The sequence below is a fragment of the Asterias rubens genome, chromosome 17, assembly GCF_902459465.1.
Source record: "Asterias rubens chromosome 17, eAstRub1.3, whole genome shotgun sequence".
Lineage (NCBI taxonomy): Eukaryota > Metazoa > Echinodermata > Asteroidea > Forcipulatida > Asteriidae > Asterias > Asterias rubens.
The window spans coordinates 12,887,216-12,901,733 of record NC_047078.1 but is presented as its reverse complement, the minus strand read 5'-3'; the positions used below and the strand labels follow the sequence as shown (position 1 = coordinate 12,901,733).

Below are 14,518 nucleotides of genomic sequence, written 5' to 3'. Positions count from 1 at the left end.
CGAGGTGATCCGCAGTAGACTCAGCAACATAAACGCACAGGTGAAGGTACATTACAGTGAAAACATGTCTGGAAAATCTCATAAGTCCCAGCAGTATTGAGGATGAGAAATATGTGGATATAAATGGAAGGATCTCACCTTACATAAAGTAGATTGCCCAAAAATGATATTACAGCACCAAAGATTCAATAAATATCAGCCAGTGGATGATGAAGTGAAGATCAAAGGCGTGGCATCAAGGGGAACAGAGGCTGACCACCTGACTACACTGTGCATGCTATAGTGCACACTGTGTGGCGGGAAACAAGTCTGTCTGTGTGTAGACCATGTAAGCTGTAGGAGGGTTAAGCAAACTAGCTCCAAAAACCACCAAAGTCGCCCACTAAATTCCATATAAACATCAAAAGATGGAGATAGAGCTGGGAAATTGGAGGACTGAAGATGGTTGGTGAAAAAAAGTGTGATTAATTGGCAAAAAAATTAAAGACTTTGAGGGATGTGGTTCATGACACGTCTGCATCCGCTCATGGACAACTATATGAGAACCAGCATAGAATGTGCCAATTTGACTGGCGCAAAAAAATCTTATGTGGAATGTACCGGGGTTAATTGTTTTTGCCGTCCGTTGATGTCATGTTTCAATTTTCACTCTGAAATAGAATGATACTTGACCATGAGGTTAGGAGACTTTACTAGAGCTCTATTTATTGGGAAATGGGTGCATCACAAAACTGATTTTGACCTTAGAGCCCCTTTAAATAGATGTATTTCCTGAATGCCAACATGGAGTGAATAGGAGATAGATGTATTTCCTGAATGCCAACATGGAGTGAATAGGAGGTAGATGTATTTCCTGAATGCCAAGATGGAGTGAATAGGAGATAGATGTATTTCCTGAATGCCAAGATGGAGTGAATAGGAGATAGATGTATTTCCTGAATGCCAAGATGGAGTGAATAGGAGATAGATGTATTTCCTGAATGCCAAGATGGAGTGAATAGGAGATAGATGTATTTCCTGAATGCCAAGATGGAGTGAATAGGAGATAGATGTATTTCCTGAATGCCAAGATGGAGTGAATAGGAGATACATTCTCATGTCAGGTGTAGGGACATTAAAGACTGATTAGAAAGTAAGAAACTTACTCTTGTCAGCTTGCACCTTACAATGATACTCGGCATTTCACCATACATCATGCAATGCCGCTTACAGTTTATATAGATTGGTCTTTACAATCTTAAAGATACTTGCCGGTGAGGGTTTTAGAGATGACTTTAATCTACATGTACCCGGCTACGCTTATTTCAAACACGTTCAAAATAAACGTGGGAAGAGCATACAGCTTCCTGACCTAGGAGATCCCACCCCGACCAAACCACGCTCATTGAGATACTCCCACGTTTGGCCCACGATTGGTCCGTGGTTGGCCATGCTCTCTGCCATTTTTCCATCGTAGTAGAAGCGGCATCTACATGTATGTGTGAACGGGGTATAAACCACAAGGGAAACTGACTGGTTAAATTTAAATAATATTCATTTATTTATTTATTATGCACAAGTTTCATAAAAAATACGTTAACTTTTTGCAAGTATTGTGAGAACATTTACTAAGAGATTCATGCTGCTAATGTTGTCAATAACAGTTTCTGTTTATGAATGTTGTATCGTATAGGGAAGTGAAGCAAGTTCACTCTTACAAAGATTGTGCCCAAATAACATGGACTTTGCCATTGGTGGTGTAGTACACACGGGTATGCTGAATCAACATGGATGCTATGAGAATGATTGTAGTGTGGCCCGTATGGATCATGACAGGTGAGTAATGTTTACTCCAGTAAGAATGTAGGTTCACATTATATCAATGCATGGATTGCACCATGGGGAACAGTCTTCAGCATATTGGGAGATTCACTTGAATGCATTTAACTACGCCCCTTTTTGAATCCACAGCTTTGGCTTTCAGAACCGGCTCAGGCTAGCTTGACACTTACATGCTCAGGCATGTCAGGGTTTTAGACCAGACGAAGGAGCCTGAGGCTGAATCCAAAGCCGAAGCCGTGGTTTTGAAAAGGGCCTATGTGGTTTGGGTGATGTGTTGTGGCTGAGCGATTTAGTGCATCGAACTCTCGTTTTTGTTCCTGAGTCATCAGGGTATTGGTTCAAATCCCAGTCATGACACTTTGAGCAAGACACTTATATATAATTTCTGTTCACCACCCAGGGGTAAATGGGTACCTTCAAAGGTAGAGACGGTTCTTGTGATTGATTTAGCTTGGTGCACTAGTAGCACAGGCTGTATACTCCCCAGTGAGCTGAGATGGTTTAAGGAATGAAATATATGGCGCAGTGACCAGGGGTAATAGTGTTCAAAATGCAGTTGTGCTTTATAGGAGTCAATATTATTATTATGCTGCTAATAGTTGTAAACAGCTATAGTCACTGATGTTTTAAGAACACAAAAATCTGAGCCAGATGTGCTCTCAGTGGTCAATCTTTATTATTATTTTGGGAAAAACTTAATATTTTATTCTTTTCGGTTATTTTTTTTAATGACCCTGCATTTTATTTCTTTTATTATGAACATTTTGTTATTGGTCTCTTTTAATTTTAGTTTCCTTGAATATAATATCATGCTTTAATGCTGAATTGTTTGTTTGTGATATACATGTTCTTAATTCCGCTAGTCAGTGTGAATAGTTTATGAATATATAGTTATTTTAGCTGATTTAACCTATGGATCATTATTTGGTGTGTAATTGATTTTCCATGCAGGTATTTCATCATCTGTCCTACCATCCAGCGTATTAAAGGCTTTAACTGGATCATGAAGCATCTACCTACTGATAGTTCAGTATCAGTGAGTGATGTTAGTGGTCAGTATACTAGCCTGAATGTACTGGGGCCTAAAGCCAGAGAAGTCCTGCAGAAACTCACCACGACACCCTTGAGTACAGCCAGTTTTAAACCCTTTTCTTTTAAGGTAAACTTAATGTTGTTATAATATATGATTTGAGGCATTGCATGGTGCAGTAACACCATGTGTGTATCTACTTGCCAAGTAGAGATTGTTTTTAGAGAACTGTCTTGCTTTATTCTACTATCGCGGAGTAGATTTATTGGATGTTCAGGAGACTTTTCAGTTCTGAAAAGAACTGTCCTGCTTTTAAACTACTAACCCTGGCAGAAGGTATAGAAAACTTTACTTTAGCTTTATAGGATCGTAATTAACTGCTCTACCACGGAGTCAGTTCTTGAATTGGTCTCAACGTTTCGACTAGCTTGCTCTAGTCATCGTCAGGAGACTGTTGTTGTTGTTGTTGCTGCTTTTGTTGTTGTTGTTGCTGTTGGGGTTGTTAATGTTATTGTTGCAGTTGTTGTTGGTGGTGTTGTTGTTTTTTGTTTTTTTGTTGAGTACCAATTGATAAAGCCAAAGTTTAATCTTAAGGTTGCTGTTCTTTTTAAGCATAAATTAAACATTACGCATGAAAGACTGCTTTTGATTTTGCTAAAATTGATCTTGGATCTGATACTTTGAAGATTAAATCAGCCATTCATGCTGTCTGAGTGATGAGGATGGAAGTGGTTTTTGAGGGTCAATGTAGATTCAATGGATATCTTCTTTTTATTGGTTTAGTCTAATGGTAAATCAAACCATTCAAACTAAATGCTTCCATTTGGGCCCTGCCTTGTATGAAATCAAAATCAAAGATAACATTAAAAGTGTACACATCGTGATTATAATTGATTGTCAATTATAAACCATAATCAGTCAGAACAATAAACCATCACTGCATAAATGAGTTAGGTCAGATAAAGAACTGACTGTGCACAAATCAAGTATTACTAGTACTAGCAGGATGCCGCGCTTCGCGCGGCACCCCGCTAGATGAGGAGGATTCTAGTATACACATGTTGTAAAAGGTAATGTGGGGGCAAGGGAGGTATTCTTACAGGTAATAATCATTTCGTATGATTGGATTAGAAATTGTATTTATAATCGGTATGGAAATTTGTCATTAATGTTGTATTTTGATAAAAATTAATTGTTGAGTGTGCACAACTTAGTTGTGAAACGTCGAGACGCGTCGCCTCCCCTCCTCACCTCTCTTGCGTTCTCCAACTCAAGGAATTGGTGTTCGTTTCTGGAATTGAGCTTTAATATTGGGGATGGGTATACTTGGCAATAATGGTACTTGGCATGATATGTAGGGTATTTCGTAATATTTTAGTGTTGATCGAGCGGGCCAACGCATTATCCGTAATGTGGATTATGTTTCGCCTCATTTACGCATAGTTTTAATTCAATCGGCTTTTGTCATTGTGTCAATTTTATCCACTGCACTGAGTATTTCCCAGCTAAGATGACTGTAAGGGTAATAATGCTTAGTCGACTAAAAATATAGCACGTACACTGCTTCAATGACACACTTATTTTATTGTGTTGAGCACATTTGGTATAATTCAGTTACACGGATTTGAGTGGTCTAAGTCTGGTCTCCCCCCTCAACAATAATCACCGCTGCGAATAGCACAGGAGAAATCCGACTAAAAAGGCTTGTATGAAAGTGGTACCCTCTTTTAAAACAAACTCATAATCACAGCCACTAATAGCCGCGGAGTTTATCTGACTAAAAAGGAAGCTTCGAAGAAGTTCTGGTATACAGCAGATATAAAAAAAACGCGCTAGTTGGTATGGACTTTAACGACAAAGTCAATTTCTGCAAATTGTATTGTAAAATAAATATATTTAATGATTGGTTGCTATAACTGTTGAAAGATTTTTGCTTTGTTTCCAATGACGTGTACACGATTTTAGAATCTAAGGCCCCATTCATCGTGATTTATTGAGCGTACGCCAACGACGCATACAAAGTTGTCTGAGCACCAAATAAAGCGAGTTTTCGGAATATGCTGTGCAACAGATATCTAATCTACTGTTTTTACCACCGCTTTTGGGAGTAAATTCTCATGTAAACTTTCTGGTCAACATCCGCTGGGGCGCGCGCCCTGCGTGACGAATTCCCCTGATAAAACATCTAATTTTATAATATGTTAACATAATTATCTGTGGAACCCTATACAAACTAAAATAATAGAAACGGTAATTTTATTGGTCTTTAATAACTACTCCTACATTCTCTCACTTAATTCACTTTCAGAAAACATTTGCCTAGTTATTTTGAGGGTTTGTATGCCAGCTACCCCTACATCCTCTCACTTAATTCACTTTCAGAAAACATTTGCCTTGTTGTTTTAAGGGTTTGTAGGCCAGTTTGGTTAATTTTGTATGGAGAAATTCGTAAAAAGTACCCGATTCAGCTGCACATGAGGGCTCTTTCGATAACAAAACCCGACGGCCGATTGCTTAATACAAAAAGGATTTGGCAAAATCTACATCCTGAGTCCTGACCAGGCTGCGTTCTAACAATTTTGTTGCTTCAGAACTTTGAATGGAATGTTCGTTCACAGCTTCAAAACAGCCGTTGATGTTTCACAAAGTTCGTAACTATGAAAGCATACTATTCTTAAACGGTGATTTCATGTACTCTTTTGTAGGTTTAACTGGCAAAACCTATACAATGTATATGAAAAGAATCAGTAATGCATTTACTTTCTTTTTGAAAATGTTTCAACTTTTGCGTGTATACATTCTGTGTGTGGGGGATGACATATGGACTGTACCACTAATGGTGCAGAGTTAAATGGACCAAATAAAGTTTCACAACAATGGGTTGCTGTTTGATGCGTTTAAAAAATGCTGGAAAGTTGGGTAGGCCTACATGAGTGACTTAATTGTAATAAACACATATGTAACAGATGCATGTATTACAGCCTAATGTTTTTTATTTAACACACGAAATTAAACCCCCCCTGTACAAAATGGTATATTATACACAATGCCATTTACCCCTCTGCGAAACATCAATGAGTCACTCTGGAATGTTAATCGGAGTCCGAGGTTGCCACCCACTTCAAACCTAAAGAGGTGACTCTGTGCGCAGCCTACAGCTCCCCACCCCCCTTAGACCAACAGGTGGCCCATATCAAAACCAGACAACCACACATGTAAGGAGATATCGCTCGTGACTCCAGCCAATCAGATAACTCGTAAGAGGGAGTTCGGTTCAGGGTTTTGTAGACTTGCAACCCGACGTCTGTAACGACACAACCGTGTTGGATTCCACAAGGATGCCATGCCACTGGACCTTCTAATTTTCAATCCAAGATGGCGCGGGTTACGCTTTTAATAGTATAGATTACAGGTTCATGAAGAAACCAACCTTATTTGCCAAGCCACGACCTTGCCTCATTTTGACAATCTAGCAGAGAGTGATTATTTATAGAAACATTACTGTGAGACGTCCAATAATTATCAACATTGGAGAGGCACCTTTCCAATATTAAACTTTGGAGCGTTTGGTAGTAAAAACATGGCAGATTTATGAATGATACATGACCCATGTTCCACCAATCAAATTACAAGGATCTGTGTGTGTGGTGTAAATTATCTGTTGATGTTTGAATTGAAAGTATTGTTATGATTTCAGGAGTTAAGTATTGGTTATGCTAGAGATGTACGAGCTATGAGTGTGACACACGCTGGGGAAGACGGAATGGTTTTACATATCCCTAATGAGGTAAGCTCTTCAACTTCAATTAGTATTATTTGTACTGATATTTGGACTAGTGTATACAGATTTCCTTGTATGTAGTCATTTTATTGATTGATGCTTTGTTTCAATTCAGATCAAATCAGAGTCTGCTTGGGCATCTATTTTAAGGCGGAATCTAGCACCATTCATATTTTTGTTATTTATGTAATATATGACCTATAGTACCATTATCAAAGCCCCCTTAGGTATCCTATAGGCTAACCCCCCTTAGGTATCCTATAGGCTAACCCCCCTTAGGTATCCTATAGGCTAACCCCCCTTAGGTATCCTATAGGCTAACCCCCCTTAGGTATCCTATAGGCTGACCCCCCTTAGGTATCCTATAGGCTAACCCCCCTTAGGTATCCTATAGGCTAACCCCCCTTAGGTATCCTATAGGCTAACCCCCCTTAGGTATCCTATAGGCTAACCCCCCTTAGGTATCCTATAGGCTAACCCCCCTTAGGGACCATGGATAAATTATGTCACGGGAACGACCGCGTCGCGACGCGTTCCTTCGCGTGACAAAACGAACAAAAGAAAAACTACGGAGTGGAACGCATTCTCCTCAACCACCGGGTCTCGAGGAAGACCCACTGTATAACAAAGGAACAATGGTGTAGGCCGAAAACCACTGTGTAGTTATAATCGGCTTATCTGGGTAGATAAACCCAAGTTGTAGCCCTTTTCACACAATAAGTCAAAACACAACCGCAGATTAAAAAATAAAAAATACTACGTCTTTGCACGACCGCCATGCAAAATAATCCCCCAAAGTAAAACAAAGTCAATAGGAGAAACATCTTACATTAAACAGTAAAACTATAATCTTTTTTGTACATCCCAAGGTGTCCAAAATGTTTCATGTTTGAACAATGAAGCCAACACGTTATGAAGTTTTTCTTAAACACGCTTAATATTTCCCAAGGAACTGCTGAAAATTCACCACGTTGCCCAAGGTACCAGCGACGGCGCCAATGTTGTATGAGTTTAGCTCGGGCACCAACGCTGGTTAGTATTGCAATTTTCGGACACCAGATTCTCCCGAAAGTCTTAATCTCAATGCGGTTGAAACTAATTTCGTAAGCTGTTGCGCAATTTTTCCAACGGAGGGCGGCTCTCCCGCTATCACATTGTTTAGGAAAGCCCTCTAGCGTTCAATGTTTCTTGCATTATAGTTTGTTGCCGCAAAATAACAAGACTACTAGGCCTGAATATTGAAAACACTGTGTGTGAGTGTGTAGCTAGATGGAGTGTTTGTGTACTACGATGTAATTTTGCGTTGTGTTTTGTGTGATTGCGAGCTGGTCAGCATGATTTCGCGGTACCTTTATGAACGAATCTTGTAAGTGTAATCATCTCTGTAAACACGGGTCCTAATGTAACAATTAGATGTAGATACAAAATAAGTTGGCGATGACTTCAAATTTAAGAATAATAGTCACCACTTCAACTTGTTATGGCAGTAGCATATTATTGTATTGGCTTTGGCAAACTTGAGGGTTGGCTGTACATGGACATCTCCAACCCATTGTCTGGTGTATACCTGAGCTAGACCGCAAACACTAATCATTCACCCCTTCGTGGCTTACTTGCAAGCTGCCTTGTCCATGTAATCTGAACAACAAAAGGCACCAACAATAGAGTTCGATAATGAGGGACCTTAAAAATCAGTGAAGCGCTTAATCAATCTTGGGACGGGCGCGTGACAATTTTGGGACGGACTCGTTCTAGAACGAGTCTGACCGCGGGCGGCCGCGTTCTTAATTTATCCATGGTCCCTTAGGTATCCTATAGGCTAACCCCCCTTAGGTATCCTATAGGCTAACCCCCCTTAGGTATCCTATAGGCTAACCCCCCTTAGGTATCCTATAGGCTAACCCCCCTTGGGTATCCTATAGGCTAACCCCCCTTAGGTATCCTATAGGCTGACCCCCCTTAGGTATCCTATAGGCTAACCCCCCTTAGGTATCCTATAGGCTAACCCCCCTTAGGTATCCTATAGGCTGACCCCCCTTAGGTATCCTATAGGCTAACCCCCCTTAGGTATCCTATAGGCTAACCCCCCTTAGGTATCCTATAGGCTAACCCCCCTTAGGTATCCTATAGGCTGACCCCCCTTAGGTATCCTATAGGCTAACCCCCCTTAGGTATCCTATAGGCTGACCCCCCTTAGGTATCCTATAGGCTAACCCCCCTTAGGTATCCTATAGGCTAACCCCCCTTAGGTATCCTATAGGCTAACCCCCTTAGGTATCCTATAGGCTAACCCCTCTTAGGTATCCTATAGGCTAACCCCCCTTACATGTAGGTATCCTATAGGCTAACCCCCCTTAGGTATCCTATAGGCTAACCCCCCTTAGGTACATGTATCCTATAGGCTAACCCCCCTTAGGTATCCTATAGGCTAAACCCCCTTAGGTATCCTATAGGCTGACCCCCCTTAGGTATCCTATAGGCTAACCCCCCTTAGATATCCTATAGGCTAACCCCCCTTAGGTATCCTATAGGCTAACCCCCCTTAGGTATCCTATAGGCTGACCCCCCTTAGGTATCCTATAGGCTAACCCCCCTTAGGTATCCTATAGGCTAACCCCCCTTCGGTATCCTATAGGCTGACCCCCCTTAGGTATCCTATAGGCTGACCCCCCATTTGGTATCCTATAGGCTAACCCCCCTTAGGTATCCTATAGGCTAACCCCCCTTAGGTATCCTATAGGCTAACCCCCCTTAGGTACATGTATCCTATAGGCTAACCCCCCTTAGGTATCCTATAGGCTGACCCCCCTTAGGTATCCTATAGGCTAACCCCCCTTAGGTATCCTATAGGCTAACCCCCCTTAGGTATTCTATAGGCTAACCCCCCTTAGGTATCCTATAGGCTAACCCCCCTTGGGTATCCTATAGGCTAACCCCCCTTAGGTACATGTATCCTATAGGCTAACCCCCCTTAGGTATCCTATAGGCTAACCCCCCTTAGGTATCCTATAGGCTGACCCCCCTTAGGTATCCTATAGGCTGACCCCCCTTAGGTATCCTATAGGCTAACCCCCCTTAGGTATCATATAGGCTGACCCCCCTTAGGTATCCTATAGGCTAACCCCCCTTAGGTATCCTATAGGCTAACCCCCCTTAGGTATCCTATAGGCTAACCCCCCTTAGGTATCCTATAGGCTAACCGTGCACACTACCTGTGGTCACGCCGCCATTGCTGGATGGCAGCAGCGCAATGTTTTGTACACGAGAGCATGGCTCAAAGTGTCTTCCTCAATGATTTCCGTACTTTCCCTTGCAGGACGGTTTGAATGGGAATAAAAGGGTGGTGACTTGTTCTTTCCGGGCCGTTTAAAACCTTGCAGGGTCGAATTGCCGTGTGATAAAGGCCCTCACCTTCGGCTTGGGCCTTTATCATACGGCAATTCTACCCTGCCTGTTTTAAAGGCAGTGGACACTATTGGTTATTACTCAAAATATTTATTAGCATAAAACCTTTCTTGGTGACGAGTAATGGGGAGAGGTTGATGGTATAAAACGTTGTGAGAAACGGCTCCCTCTGAAGTGCCATAGTTTTCGAGAAAGAAGTAATTTTCCACGAATTTGATTTTGAGACCTCAGGTTTAGAACTTGAGGTCTCGAAATCAACCATCTAAACGCACAGAACTTAGTTTGACAAGGGTGGTTTTTCTTTCATTATTATCTCGCAAGTTCGATGACCAATTGAGCTCAAATTTTCACAGGTTTGTTATTTTATGCATATGTTGAGATACACCAACTGTGAAGGCTAGTCTTGGACAATTACCAATAGTGTCCACTGGCTTTAAACGGCCGTGAAAGAACTAGTCGCTACCCTTTTATTCCCTTAGTATTGACCCCTTGCACAACGTGCAGCACATTTACATCCGCTCCACTGTTTAGGGAGTCAAAGTGCGCACAAAGGAATCATCCCCCAAGATGTTGAATAGACACACATGTTCCAATGTCTGCAAGGGGTTATTAATGACTGAGTGAAGATAATAGGGAGGTTTCGCATGTGAAGGGATACGCATAGGCATACGTTTAGCTATCCGTAACCTACCTACGTGTAGCAAGCAGGTTATCAGTGTCGTATGCACATATAGCGAATAGCGAGTAGCATATGACGTAATAATGATGTCGTTTCCGTCGCACTAGCGTATCCGTCGCACTAGCGTATCCGTCGCACTAGCGTATCCGTCGCACTAGCGTATCCGTCGCATGCAAAACTTCCCTATTGACTCCGAGTAGACTGATTGATTGACTGTTTTTCTTTCTACAGTACGCTGTGCATGTTTATGATCTAATAATGAATGCTGGTAGTGACTATGGCATCAGAGCCGCTGGGTATCATGCATTACGATGGCTACGTGTGGAGAAATTCTACACATACTGGGGTGTGGATTTCAACAATGAACACACACCGTTTGAGATCGGGAGAGAGATGAGAGTTTATTTTGACAAGGTCAGTTTAGGGTCAATTGATTATTATTAACATGAAAGATATTATCAGTATGGTTTCACATATTGGTCGTTCTCAAAGCTCACTTATTCAAAAAATTATGCAAGTACCCAACCGCCAGAGAATTATTTCTGTCTGAAATACTGTCAACTGGTCAAAGGCAAGATTTGATCACCCTTCACATTACCATTGCTCATTCTTGTTGCTGCAAAATTTAGATAATCGGAATGAATTTGTTTGGCCTTAAACAGACTAACATCAAGAACAATCATGTATACTTTTTAATAATAATTGCAAGACCTTACTTCAGAATGTTAATGACTCTGTACTGTTTCATAACATCTTGTTTCATGATTTGTCTTTTGACTGACAGGGAGTGGAGTTCATAGGTCGGGAAGCACTGCTAAAGCAGCAACGGGAAGGTGTGAAACGACGTCTAGTTTCCTTCATCTTAGAGAACCACAATGTGGATAGAAATCTCTGGTGCTGGGGTGGCGAACCAATCTATCGTAATGGTCAACCAATGGGAGTGACCACCTCCAGTGGATATAGCCCTTCATTAGGCTCAATGGTGTGTCTAGGCTGGCTTCATAATACTGACCCCCACTCTGGCAAATCTCAGGTGGTCACTCATGATTACGTTACCAAAGCTAAGTATGAGATTGATATATGTGGACAGATGTTTCCTGCAAAAGCCAATCTGTATCCACCTAAACTAATGTCTAAGCAGCCACTACATGGCTAGAACTAAGAAGCCTGGCTGGACACCAGCCAAGCAGTCACTACATGGCTAGAACTAAGAAGCCTGGCTGGACACCAGCTAAGCAGCCACTACATGGCTAGAACTAGGAAGCCTGGCTGGACACCAGCCAAGCAGCCACTACATGGCTAAAACTAAGAAGCCTGGCTGGACACCAGCCAAGCAGCCACTACATGGCTAGAACTAAGAAGCCTGGCTGGACACCAGCCAAGCAGCCACTACATGGCTAGAACTAAGAAGCCTGGCTGTACACCAGCCAAGCAGCCACTACATGGCTAGAACTAAGAAGCCTGGCTGGACACCAGCCAAGCAGCCACTACATGGCTATAACTAAGACGCCAGGCTGGACACCAGCCAAGCAGCCACTACATGGCTAGAACTAAGAAGCCTGGCTGGACACCAGCCAAGCAGCCATTACATGGCTAGAACTAAGAAGCCTGGCTGTACACCAGCCAAGCAGCCACTACATGGCTAGAACTAAGAAGCCTGGCTGTACACCAGCCAAGCAGCCACTACATGGCTAGAACTAAGAAGCCTGGCTGGACACCAGCCAAGCAGCCACTACATGGCTAGAACTAAGAAGCCAGGCTGGACACCAGCCAAGCAGCCACTACATTTCTACAATTGCTATAACAGGACGACTTCTTTTTATGAAAGTTTCTAAGGTTGGTTGAATGATGTGTTAATTGGAAGCTAGAGGTAGAAATGAATCAACTTGTCCAAAACAAATGATGAAATACATCTGGAATTTGAACAGGGTATGTTTTATAAAGGATTCATGAATGCTTGGATGGGAGTTATATGTAGGTGCAGTTATTTTCATTCAATATCTGTGCATTCAACTCGTCACATAAAGGGATTGCTTTTACAACATAAATGTTTTTATATTTTTCATAAAATGTATTTTTGTAAAGGTATAATTGATTTTACATGTATTCTGTTTGTTATTGTTAGCAGTAGTGTTTACTTGTTCCATGTAGTCACAAGCAGTAATCATGTGCATAAATGTCCAGTAGGAATATTGCTGTAGCTTTTGATAATTAATAACAACAAATTCTTATATAGCGCATTTCACAATAACCGTATCAATGCGCTTTACATTCAATAACATCCCTGTAATGTTTCTCAGCTCCCTGGGGAGTATACAGCCCTGAGCTGCCTGTAAGGCGCTTGTGGCCTTTTCATACACAAAATCAACCTCTTCCCTCGCAGGTTCCCATTTACCCCCAGGGTGAAGAGAAGCAATTATAGTAAAGTATCTTGCTCAAGGACACAGGTGTCGCGACTGGGATTCGAACCCACACTCCGGTGACTGCACCAGAACTTGAATTCGATGCTCTTAACCACTCGGCCATGACATTTCCAATTATTTAAATGAATAAACAATAGACTGGTCCATTAAGTCCGCCTCATTGCCTGATGACGCATCACAACCCATTGCATAACCAAAAGTCGGACACTATAAAGTCAGACATGTGTGCGTGTGCTTGGTGCGCGCGGCAGAGTTGTGCACAGTGTTGTTGCCACACTTGTGCCGTGGGCAGAGCCTAATGGATCAGTGTACTGTTTTCCTGGGCGAGTCATCTAGCCCACCATACTCCAATTTGGGAAACCAGTGTAGTGTGAGTTGGGATTCCTGCTCCTCTAGCTTTTGCCTTGAGCTGGAAATTGAACCATTAGTAAGTTAGTCTTTATTGCAGTAGGTTCAGAAAGTTGCATAGTGCCAGTTCAAAACCCATAGTTTACATGTGTGTTTCATGACATGTTTGGCTGCAGCATAGAGCTATATAATAGCTCTATGGGCTGCAGGTTGAGGCTCATCATTTAAAATAGCTCTTATTTGTATTTATTAGAAATGATCGGCTATCAGTATGTTCAATCCGTTATCATGTTGGAGTAACATCACATGCTGATAAGTCAATTACGATTTGATCATCAGAATTCATTCATTTTAAAGGAACGTTACAGAATTGTTGAAGATCACAGTTTTACAAAAAACTTAAAAGGTCTAACGATGATAATAGTATACACATAATGAATGTTTATGAGTGCAATGGTGCGAATATGTTCATGAGTTGAAAGATGGAATGTTCTATTCAACGAGGCGGAGCCGAGTTGAATGGAACATTCCAGCTTTCAACGAATGAACATATTCGCACCATTGCACGAATGAAAAACATTCATTATTTGTTTTATATAGCATCCAAGTAGAACTTTGTCATTTTGATTGAAAGAAACAACTTTCAAAACAAACAATTTCAACTGTAGAAGCCGAATGCTAGTAATTTTACTATGCCTTCTTGCAGTAACACCTGCTGCGTTACCAAAGACACGCGCACGCAGTGATGTTTTTACTCAGCTTTTTCGTTCCATCCGAAAAGTACCATTGCACGCTGCCAGCGTGCAATGGTACTTTTCGGATGGAACGAAAAAGCACGGCGAGTGACTCAGCGTGCAATAGTACTTTTATTTGCTATCACGTGACGGACAATCCTCCAATCAAATGGCAAGGATCTGCCTGGGTGTTATATAATAGAAAATATCACTTGAAATATTTCTGTCTGAAATTTCATATTTGATGTGAAATAAATAATTCTTATTTCGCATTTTGAGTTTATCGCTCAATGAACA

The 14,518-nt window shown here is 41.5% G+C and overlaps 1 protein-coding gene across 1 annotated transcript in view; it reads left to right on the top strand.

Moving 5' to 3' along the window:
- The window catches only part of LOC117301470 (pyruvate dehydrogenase phosphatase regulatory subunit, mitochondrial-like), a 40,222-nt gene extending 27,226 nt beyond the window's left edge, over positions 1–12,996 (top strand). The window contains exons 13-17 of the mRNA XM_033785486.1: positions 1,673–1,815; positions 2,773–2,980; positions 6,549–6,638; positions 10,948–11,130; positions 11,501–12,996. Of these exons, the coding sequence (XP_033641377.1) occupies positions 1,673–1,815; positions 2,773–2,980; positions 6,549–6,638; positions 10,948–11,130; positions 11,501–11,872 (996 nt within the window). The 3' untranslated portion in view covers positions 11,873–12,996. The remainder of the gene's footprint in view (positions 1–1,672; positions 1,816–2,772; positions 2,981–6,548; positions 6,639–10,947; positions 11,131–11,500) is intronic.
- The last annotated feature ends 1,522 nt before the right edge of the window (positions 12,997–14,518 follow it).